Source organism: Heliconius melpomene, chromosome 1 (genome assembly GCF_056956725.1).
Source record: "Heliconius melpomene rosina isolate 202511_hmr_F chromosome 1, ASM5695672v1, whole genome shotgun sequence".
In the NCBI taxonomy this organism is placed as follows: Eukaryota; Metazoa; Arthropoda; class Insecta; order Lepidoptera; family Nymphalidae; genus Heliconius; species Heliconius melpomene.
Window position 1 is genome coordinate 8,690,238 of NC_140389.1, and position 11,333 is coordinate 8,701,570.

General features: G+C 33.6%; 3 protein-coding genes across 4 annotated transcripts; 1 reads left to right on the top strand and 2 right to left on the bottom strand.

The window, feature by feature from the left end:
* Positions 1-1,162, top strand: SmB (small ribonucleoprotein particle protein SmB). Its single transcript, XM_085193372.1, has 2 exons — positions 1-161; positions 295-1,162. The coding sequence occupies exons 1-2, from the start codon at positions 159-161 to the stop codon at positions 856-858; spliced, it is 567 nt and encodes a 188-aa protein (XP_085049498.1). The 5' UTR covers positions 1-158; the 3' UTR covers positions 859-1,162.
* A 378-nt stretch (positions 1,163-1,540) lies between these two features.
* LOC146541209 (uncharacterized) lies at positions 1,541-7,514 on the bottom strand. Of its 2 annotated transcripts, none has more exons than XM_085193049.1 (5): positions 7,338-7,514; positions 3,753-6,390; positions 3,284-3,519; positions 2,703-3,208; positions 1,541-2,016 (listed from the first exon to the last, which is right to left on the bottom strand). In XM_085193049.1, exons 2-5 carry the CDS (start codon positions 6,383-6,385, stop codon positions 1,684-1,686), a joined length of 3,708 nt encoding a protein of 1,235 aa, XP_085049175.1. In that variant the 5' UTR covers positions 6,386-6,390; positions 7,338-7,514; the 3' UTR covers positions 1,541-1,683. The 2 variants fall into 2 exon arrangements, with proteins under 2 accessions (XP_085049175.1, XP_085049168.1); XM_085193042.1 differs by lacking the exon at positions 7,338-7,514 and adding an exon at positions 6,880-7,172.
* A 138-nt stretch (positions 7,515-7,652) lies between these two features.
* Positions 7,653-11,252, bottom strand: l(2)k14505 (ATP synthase mitochondrial F1 complex assembly factor 2 homolog l(2)k14505). Its single transcript, XM_085193350.1, has 6 exons — positions 10,984-11,252; positions 10,709-10,902; positions 10,519-10,629; positions 9,662-9,839; positions 8,607-8,722; positions 7,653-7,858 (listed from the first exon to the last, which is right to left on the bottom strand). The coding sequence occupies exons 1-6, from the start codon at positions 11,093-11,095 to the stop codon at positions 7,709-7,711; spliced, it is 861 nt and encodes a 286-aa protein (XP_085049476.1). The 5' UTR covers positions 11,096-11,252; the 3' UTR covers positions 7,653-7,708.
* Positions 11,253-11,333: the final 81 nt, after the last annotated feature.

Below are 11,333 nucleotides of genomic sequence, written 5' to 3' on the forward strand. Positions count from 1 at the left end.
GACCAAGTGTTGACGACTGACATATAGCAACGCCAAGCGGCTAAGCGTTTATGCCGGTTGACATTTGACAGTTAATGGCGTCTATGTGAAATAATATTTTCCCGCTAACGAAATACCAAAAATTAATCTGTAATTTCGTTTATAATCATTTCGTAAAGATGGTAAGTTTCAGAGTCTTTTCTCTATATATAGAAAAAGAATTTTATTTGTTGTAATATTTTTTACTTCAGCTTTGTATATTAAAGTTTTATAAATAAATGTAAAGTGTAAAGCGTTTTCTTTAATTATTTTCAGACTATCGGAAAGAATAATAAAATGCAACAGCATATAAATTACCGTGTAAGGGTAATTTTACAAGATTCACGTACGTTTATTGGAACTTTTAAGGCTTTTGACAAACATATGAATTTAATTTTGGGTGACTGTGAAGAATTTAGGAAAATCAAATCAAAAAACAGCAAAACTGCGGATCGTGAAGAAAAACGTACTCTAGGATTTGTGCTTCTTCGTGGAGAAAATATTGTTTCTCTGACGATTGAAGGTCCACCCCCTCCAGAAGAGGGTTTACCCCGAGTTCCTCTGCCCGGCGCTATGGGTGGACCGGGTGCTGGTAGAGCAGCAGGACGCGGTGCAGGAATCGGTGGCGCTCCACCAGGTCTACAGGGCCCTGCGAGAGGCGTTGGTGGACCTTCACAACAGCATATGGCTCCGGGCGCCCGAGGTCAATTATCAGCACCTCCACAAATGCGAGGCGGACCCATGATGGGAGGTCCACCTCCCGGCATGATGGGTGCACCACCAGGAATGGGAAGAGGTGGACCTGGAGGAAGAGGCCCTCCTGGGATGCGTCGCTATTAGTGTATTTGTGTAGATTTAATAAGTGAATTAAACCACAAATTTCTAAAGTTGTGATTTAATATTCCAATAATGTTTCACAAGTTATACTTTGTACTGATTCATTACTAAATATTGTAATATTAAATGTAGTTTCTCATTTTATATTAAAAGGAAATTTACATAACAGAATGAGTGCTTTAGAAATAATATAAGATAAGTATTTTTCATGCAGATGAAAATTGAGCTCAGGTATTATGCCTTACTAAAAATATGTTTTAAACCAAGAGTAAGTATCTGGAATTGATTAAACTTTTAATACACAGAATCTGTTTATACTTTATACCTCACTAAATTAATAATTAAATTAAATAATTTAACTTAATTTAATATTTTTTTGAAAGAATTATTATAACTTTATTACATCAACTAATCTTATAGAAACTTGACAATTTTCTCCATATTATTATCTTTTTAGATTAAACAGATCTTTAATTGTATATGACAATGGAAAATGCTTATTATGCTCAATAATTTCTGCTAAAACTGCATTCTACTATGCTTAATAAATAGCTTTACAAAAAAAATGAAATCTGTCCAGTAATTCTGAAGATGCATGTATACTAACAAATCTCTATAAAATACTACAATTGGACCATGGACCACCCTGTCCTTGCTTAAGGCTGAGCTAATAAATAAAAGCCTATAACATTGAAAAATTTATTAATTAAACAATTTAGAATAAAATAAACATTGAAAGAATTGTACAGTAATATTCTGCACACTTGATATGAAATAGATGAAGAAGAAATATACCAATAATTTAGATGTATAGAGTATTTTTAAGATCTAGTGGCAGTAACCACAAGATGGGTGACATCGTTTCCCATCAACTCCACAACGACAGCCTCCACTAGTGTCACCCTTGCCTCCCGGTCCCCATCGACGACCTTTAGTCACCCAACAGATCTCAGTTTTACATGCGGAGCACTTAATCCAGTCGCAACCCCATTTTTTCATTATAAGTGCTTTACATTCAGGACATTCGAGTGCTTCCCCTCGGTTTATTAAAGACTTCAGTAAGGCCTGTGTTCCTTCATCGGTATTGTTAACTTCCACAGCCGTCATTGCTTCACGCAATTTCGCTTGATATTTTTCACAAGTTTCGCCTTCATGCGCTGCCTATAAATATAAAAAAACCTTTATTTATACAAATAAGATTACGTCAATATAATAAGTCTTCATTCCTGATATTAAAACAAAAATACTAATAGCATTAACATAATAGAAGGTAAATTACAATGGGATGTGATTATATTCCAGTTTTAATTCATTAGACCGGCCTTAGCGGAAACATTCTGCAACTCAAATTTATGTGGAAAGTGAAGTGTGTTGACACAACAGGATTAACTTTCCCGTACGTTAGATTAAACATGTCAAAAAATCGGTTAAATGACACTTTGCAATTTTCTATTTTTTTTGCAGAATGCAAATATTATTGTACCTTATTTATTAGAGATAGATAAAACGTGTTGAGGACTTTTTTTTAGAACTAATTAATTGAATATTTCTGCCATACAATGTACTCATATATATTTAAGTATTTAGGCAGTCTATGCGCTTAAAGAAATTCGATGACGTCCATTATTATTATTTCGTTACTTATGGCTAACAATGACTTACATCGTAATGTTACATAGCCTATAGCACTCATGAAGAATACAGCTTTCATACAAAACAAAAGAAACTAAATCGGACCAGTAGATTCAGAGACCTTAGTGTTTAAACAAACAAACTCTTCTGTTTTATTATATTAGTATAAATAGTAATATAATTTAATAACTGAATACATATGTTATTCTTTATACCTGACATGGCAAGCAATTTGTGTGCTTGCACACTGGGCATGGAAATTTACGGACACCCGGTTCACAGAAGGCCCAACCAGTACAGTCTCGCGTACGGCAGTGAAATGTATTACGAGTACCACTCTCTGCTGCTGCTAAGCCCCGAGCTAACCACTTTTCATATTCCTCGGACGATAGGAGTGCTCGAATTTCTCGTTCCTGCAAAACACCAGGACAGCCGATAGCAGGACACACGACAATAGGCTCTTCACAGTGCCTCACGACATCACGAAGGCATTCTTTACAAAATGTATGTATACATTCTCGAAGAACGACACCCGCTGCGACGGCATATTGTTCAATACAAACGCCACATTCGAAAGCTTCAGTATTATGCACTAGAGCTTGCTGCTCCAATTTAACAAGTTCTGTGTAGAAATCACCAGATTTAATTTTTTCTACTTTGTCTACTTTTGTTGACTCTTTACCATCTTCAGCTGTTTTTGTCTGTTCATTATTATTTGTTTCTAAAAGGAAGAAAAAAATATGAACGGCTGTGATATGACCATTTTAAGCCAATGAAGGTATAAACTTATACATACCAGCTTCTACCAAACATAAATAAAAAGGAGCTACAAGATTGGGACCAGCAAGTGAAGTGAGCGGTGTGTTGTTATTGGAGCACAATGTTTTCCCTATAATCCAACGTTGCAATCGAATTTCCAAACCTAAGGATATTTCAGCTTGTCGTTTTAAATCATTAACTACGGCGTTTCGAGGAACGAGTAAGCGAATAGGACCTCTTGCTGCCTCCTTGTCTTCAACCCAAACTTCAATTCTGAAATCCATAAAAATATTGAACTCTAAAAGCATGGTCATTTCATTTAAAATATATTTTGTTACAAAAATGCTACTAAACTAAAAGTTACCTTTGAGAATGATATACTGATTACAAAAAAAAATAATAAGATATTATAAAATTATATCATAGATTAAAATAACAAAGTATTTAGTACATAATTGAATATACAGATATATATTGTTTCTCTTCTCAAGGAAATCTTAACTTACGGGATAATTATATTAGGTGCAAAATCTTTAGATGTTGATGGAGTTGGACTCGGCGCATTTTCTGCTTTATTAACAGTTGTTGAGGAAGCAGATAATTTCTCGTTATTATTTTCACGCTCACTTATGGTTTTCGATGTTTCCCTCACTTGAATTATATTATGTACTTTTTCTTTTGGTTGTAGAATATCCTTTTTTTGTATATTTTTACCCAGACAATTGACTTTGTCCGAGTTGTTATTTGTTTCGTTTAAAATTTTTGCTGAAATCGTAGGTTCTGAAACGATTTGAGAAGAAAATGACAAAACTGAACACGATAATTTTAACTTGGCAAGTTTGGCAGCCGCTTCAGCTGCGGTTTTCTCGTCTCCTTTAGCAATTGCTTGCTCAAGTTGACCTATTAAATCCCTGCGACGGGCATGGTGATCTAAATTTATTTCTTTTGGCACATTTGGCCGCTCAAGTTCTGTTGATTCTTTTAACAATATGTTCTTATTAGTTTTGATAACCGAAGTGGCTTTTACGTTTTGAGACTCTTTATTGGCTGGCTCTGAAGAAATACTTGGTTTCACAGCTTCTACAACTATTGCATTGAAAGTATTAGATACGGCTACAGGTTTATTAATTATAACTTTCATCTTTTCTGATTCATTCAGTTTCAAATCCGGTTCACTTGCTTGGGAAGCCTTACTGAGACTTTCTGACATTTTCTCTTTAGGACAATATAACGGATTTAATAAAGACGAAATTTTTAGAGGCGTATGCAAGTTACTGCTGTTTTCTGTATTTGCAGGGTCATTTGAATTAGAGTTCATTTTTTTAATATCACTAGTTGAAATCACATCTCCTAAGCGAATACTTTCTATTTTATTTTTTGTCTCTTTTTCCGAACTTTCATTCAAAACATTTACTTCTTTAATAGAATTTAAAATTGTTTGTAGCTTAGATTTATTTTGAGGTACATTACTGTAGTCATCTTTAGAAGAAATTGAAAAGTTTGTTTTCGAAGTATTGATATTTGAACTTATGATACTTGTATTTGTTTCTATAATATTTTTACCTTCTTTTTCCTTAGTATTTAGTTTTACGTCTTGATTTGCTGGACTAAGTATTATATTTGCCACGGTACAATTCTCTTTAACATTTCTATGCTCAAATTCTTTATTTTTTATAATTTCCGTTGCTTTGTCCTTATTTCTTTTTTCGCTATCCATGGCGGTTTTGTTAACTTGACTAGAGTTATTTAATTGTTCTATATGTAATCCGTTTCTAAGCTTCGGTCTATTTAAATTGCTAAGGACAATATCACGCACAATTTGCTTCGACGAAGAAGGTTGTGACAGCAGAAAAGATGTTTTTGCCTGATGAATGCTAGCTTTCGTATTCTTTTCCTTATCATTAATATTTTCCGAGCGTAGAATGTCATCAGATTCTTTTTTCTCTTGTTTTATCGTTGATCCTATTCGTAATGTCGGCGTTTCGGTCGCTGATAAAATATTAGAATTACCCATTGTATCTTGCTTCGATCTTTTTGGCAGTGAATCTTTCATTTCTTTTAGCATTTCCCTTAACTTTTTCTTTTCATCGACATCATTTTTAAGACTTAACTTACATACTTTTTGTTCAGTTTGTGTGCATGTGTTATTAGCAGAACTATTACTTTTTTTTCCCTTTGTAACCTTAGTAATAGCACAATATGAACATGAGGTAAAATTCATTGTATATTTTCTAAAACAAATTGTACATATCCAGCTACCTTCAGAATCCATAATTTTAAAACTATTATTGTTAATACCAGTATACCCACTATTGGCACGCATTGACCTCTTCGTCTCAATTATTTCAGCTGCTTGTTTATCGAGTTCGCTTATACTTGGTAACAGCTTAACGTGGGTTGTATCTATAGCAGAATTTCTTTTTTTACCATCAAAAATTTGCTTAAGAAAACTTTTATCAGATCGTAACTTAACATTTATTTGATCTTGTTTCAGAGGTTTTTCACATTTTAATACAATATTTTTTTGAGATGCCTGTTTATCTTTTATAGATTTTGCGCTCATTTGCAAATCCTTATTTATATCGATGTTTTCTTTATTTTCTTCGCCCAATTTTATAGGTGGCTTTGGAGCTGGTCTCTTTCTCTTATAATTTCGAGGCAGAGAAATAGAAAGATTTGTATTCGGTGGTAATGGAGCACGCCTCTTCCCTGGCACGTATGCAGCTCGTCGTTGTACACCTTCGCTTGTTGCCCGCCGGAGTCTAGTAGAGTCTTTTGGTATCTTTCTCGCTGGTGGTAAACTAAAAGCGTCGTAACCTAAGCCTTCTTCAGTGTATAAGCCGTATTTTCTACGTAACGTGATGTCTCTATCGTTTTGCCTACGTATATTTCGTTCTAGTAATCTCTTTTTATACGTATCGGTAACTGGGTTGTGAGGCAATACAAGAGGCTTGTTGTGGTCCTTATAATGAAGAGGTGCTAAGAAGTCGAAGCTGGCTACAGTGCGATCAGAACCCACACTAGTAATGCTCTCACTGGAAGAAGAGCGGTCTGTGCGTCGCAACCAGGAGAAGAGGGTCCAAATTCCCGCGGACAGGGGACGAGGGCGCGGCGCCTCCACCTCCACGTCGTCATTCATCGCCCCTAAAAGAACACAAATACTTATTTGTTACTTAGTTTTTACTTTATTTCGTTTTACATACGTTATTTTGAGAACAAAAGAATTCCAAGACGACAAGAAGTTGACATGAAAGGTATTTTGAATAACTGAAAAATAAAGTTCTGCTGTTCATTTTATAGTATTTTACTCGTTATTCGCCCTTGTTTGTAGTTAATTCATTTTTATTTTTACTGCTCTTATATATCTTGCAGAGCGATCCTACATCATTCCCCATCTAGTGTACAGACTGTACTAGATAGGAAAATAGGTCAAAATGAAGTCATTATTAAAACCATAAACTAGTCAGTAGTTCATAGTCGTAACTAGTTCATTAAAACATGTAACACATTTCTAAATTTGCTGTTTCAATGTGTATTATGATTAACTAACACTGATTATTAACTGAGGCTAGTGAGGCTCATTGAAAAAAAAACTGGCCATTAAAACATGATAAATATTTACATTATACTCACAAAATGTCGTAAAAATTGAATGTGCGATGATCTCTGTCTAGACTCTACAGCTATGAACACATATTCATCTTTATTTAAAAATACACACTGACAAAAAGTCGTAGGTGTCAGAGTTTAATCACTTCATCTTTACACAAGAATTGTCCACTTTAAACATAAATTCAAGTAAAATAAAGTTTACAATTAGCGGGTTAATTAATGAGAGTATTGTGTACGGAACGACTCGATACGCGGCTCAGAATATAAAGCGAGGTCGCGTTCCAAGTGTCGACTGGCGCTCGCTCTCCGCCCGCCCATCTAAATTTAGCAGAACTTTGCGATACAGAGTTTGCTATTTCTATTCGTTCTCCTGCGCCTGACCTCACATAAATTGGACACCTAATTCTTATATGTTTATGCCTTTGTGTAAATAAAGTTGTGAAAATTATAATTAAAAAATACTTTTAGTTTTAACTTACAGTGATTTCAGAAGGAAGGCGCATTGTCTTTTGTCTATATGTCCTTGTCGGTCACTCGAGTATAGCCAATTGCATCAAATGGACGACTTCCTTTTGCTTGTTAACTATAGGCAACAGAAATCATTGTTTAGCAAAGTGCGGTTACCAATTATTATATTCCAATTTCTTTCTATCTTTTTCGGTTTTTACTAAATATTTTTATACTGAATATACAAAACAAAAGAAAGTGACGCGACAGATGAATCATACCTTCATAAGGTAGATTAATTACACGATGTAATTATAATTCTTTATATACAAAAATAAAACACCAAAAATTCTATATTTTTTATTTACTACGCTATAATAATAAATTATAAATAGTTAACAAATTAAACATTTTGCTCGTCCTTCTTTTGTTTAGCGGCGGCGGTATGTCGTTCGCTAGAACTCTGTATAACGAGGATGGAGGCAGCAACCCGCGCGGTCAGCTCCGCCTGGTTGAGCTCGTGGGCCCACGGAACCCGACCCCAACGGAGTAACTATGAAAAAATATACATAATTTTTTTTATGTTCACGCTATATGTAGTGTGGTAGGTAGATGTTAAGCTTAGGACTCCCCGTTCTCTATTTTTCATTCAATTTTAAAAAAATAGTGCATTGAGTGGCGATACTCTACGCTACGTCTACTTACTAGAGTGAAGAAATGAAAATTATTATTATTATTTATATATTATTAATTATTATAGAACCTGCAACGGTCGTGTTTACAGTCGGACGCTTTGCCGCTGGGACGGGATGGTCTCACAGATCTATCTCGAGGTTTACAAATGTCAACGCAACTATATTGTAAACAAATAAACGTAACATGGATTTTTATACAAATAGTAAATAGCAAATTATTTTGCGCTAAAACTGTTAAAGTAATATTTTTAAAGTTCTCGCATGCAGCAGGACTTAGTCCTCACTTTCCGCAAAATTTCAGAGGTATTAAGTGTTGAGTGACGAAACTCAACGCTGAGCTGTTTGCCAAGACGTGAAATGTATAAAATGTAAATTAATGTATAGTAATTCATTCCCCTAAGTGGGAATCGAACCCTCAACCACCTCAGTGACACGCTTGTGCCCCTGCGCAACGACGGATGTTACCTTTATTTCCGACAAAATTACCTCTATTTATTATAAAAATAAGGCTATTATACTTTTTATTTACTATAGTTTCTGTTTACTTATATTACTGAATTCTTAATTCATAAACATTAATATAATTATAGAATAGATAAAACTGACCTGAAATTCTTCCTCTAGCCTGGCTAACATTACAGCATCTTTTGGCTCTAAATATCTGTCTACACATGATAGCATGAGAATGGGCGATTTTAGAGCTTCTACACCAAAGGAAATAGCTGAAATTAAAAAAAAACACACACACACCAAATACATTATGTCTGTTATACAGTTGTTATAGAGTTGTATCTATGCCTGAGCTAATATAATAATACAGTATGATCAGAGCCATGGACACTCTGAAGTTGGATATAGATGGCTATGCAATTTGATTATAGAATTTTTTGAACATAATCCATACTGTAATAATTTATTGTGCACAAAGTTTACAATTTATATTGGATTATATACACACATGGTACTCTTAAGTTAATATAAATATGCAAAGATGGCTTATCACTAAAAGTGATTTCTTAATTCCAATATTAAAGGTTCTACTTAAAAATAACACACAACAGTGCAAAATGGAAATATTTCCTTGGGATCCATTTTACCATATCCATAGTTAAGTTCAACTGCAGATAATTAAATTTACCCATCCCATACTTATGTTTGTAAAAAGACAACAGTAAGTACAGTAGAGTCAATGAGGTATGGTCAACCTAAAGTTAGCTGTACATGGCTGATTAGATTCAAGTTTATGTTTTTTCTTATTTTTGATTATTTTTTTTGAGTGTAAAATGTGTAAAAGTCCAAAAAGCTTAACTTCTAGGTGTCCACAATACATCAACCATACTGTAAGTAGAGAATGGGGGATGTTAAGATTGGATTTTTTCTGCCTACCTTACTTAATTCAATTTTTTTTTTAGCTCCACACTGTATCCAATATAATAGAATAGGGGTGAAAGTGAACCAAGTGTCAAGACACTTTGTTTTACTCTTTCTGCCCAAATTGGAAACATTACATATTGAGTTAATATCATGTTAAATCTTAATAAGGTAGGCAAATGAAAATAATTCATTATAACAATTGTATTTATAATCACACTCCACTGCACTACAATCTATATGCAAATAAATTGGAATATGTAAACATACAATTATTAAATATGACTAACCATTTAGAGCTGGAAAATCATAAGATAATAAATGTCGAGCCAAAACAGCTCTTGTTTCAGTAGCTATTGGAGGAGGCTCTAAATTTTGAGAAACCTGCTGATTTACACCAAATCTTTTGTTAAACCAATCTAAGACTGGATCCCATTTTTTCTCTTGCAATATTTGAAGTTCTTCCTCCTGGATAAAAAGTTTTTAAATGTTTTTTTTTTTTATATGGAATAGGCTTGCGTTTGACCGCATCAAGTCTGGTGAGCGTTGATGCGGTCTACAGTGGTGCATGCCTGTCTAGAAGATACCTATTCACTCTTTCTTTGAAAACCGGCCAGCAGTGAGTTCCAATCTCTCGCAGTGCGGATAAAGAATGTAGCCTCAAAGCGTTATACATTATACTTATTGTTATATTATAGCTAAATCATATGAAATCTTTAACTTTGAGACTGTTGTGACACAGGGGCACAAGAGTTGTGACTGTAATGCCACAGGTGCGGATTTGATCCCACTCGAGGAAATAAATTATTATTTATTAATATTTTCATTTCTTTTCCCTGGCACCAAGGCAAAAGCTGGGCATTGTGTTTCACCACTCAACGTGCCTAGAAAAATTCGGCAGAAAATCGTGAATGTGGTGTCTTAACACTAGATTCTCTCTGCCTACCTTACTGTGTAGGGAATACAGCATGGAGCTAATTTATTATATAAATTATGGCCTATGGTTGATTCTCATGTATGAGCTATATTATTATAGTTTCATCTAAAATTGTTCAATAGTTTTAATATGACAGTAGAACAAGTATCCTTACAAACTTTCACAGTTATATTATTTTAAATATTTTAATGAATATTAATATTAACTAACCTCCGAATAAAAGAGTAATGTGTCTGTTGCTATAAAGTCAAGTAAATAGCTAACAATATCATGAGAGGTAAGTTTTCCAGGATTATCTAAAGCTGTATTACACAGTGCTGTCTGAAAATAAGATAACGGTTTATTTTATCATTTAAAAAATACAAAAAAATTAGTAATATTAAAATAAAATGAGGTGTACTATGTGCATTGTAGGCTGGGCAATGTGTTCTTCTTGAGCATCCCATTCAGCTGCAATAGCTCTCGCAAGTGGTTCTGTATTAACTGTTAGTACTTTACCATTAGGGGTCTTTAATCTTTTATGATCTAACGTAACCTCCCATTTTTTTTCATTTTGTATAATATCAGTTCGCCGATAAAAACGTTTGTGTGTAGCTAAAAATAATATTGGCAATTTAAAATACAAGTAATCAATTCGGTATATTTAAATTTAATAAAATAACTAAATATTTTTACCATAACATCGAAATTTTACCAAGTTGAATGGTTGTTTATTTAAGAAATTCGGAGTAACTCTATTTAATAAATTGTACATTTGTAAATTCAGTGACATCACTATTTTGTTCATTATTGATATTTATCTAATTTTATCTATAGTAACTAATCTATCATAAAGTATTATATTTAAATTCTGTGCCTTTTTATAAACAACACATTTTTCAATTATTATATTTATCTCATTTAAATTCCCTTCTTCACAAAATATCCAAAATGATAATAGTCTACAAGACCATAACTAATATAAACGATCATTATTTATGGTCTTGTTAATTTGGTATCTCTATTAATAAAATAGCATAGATTCT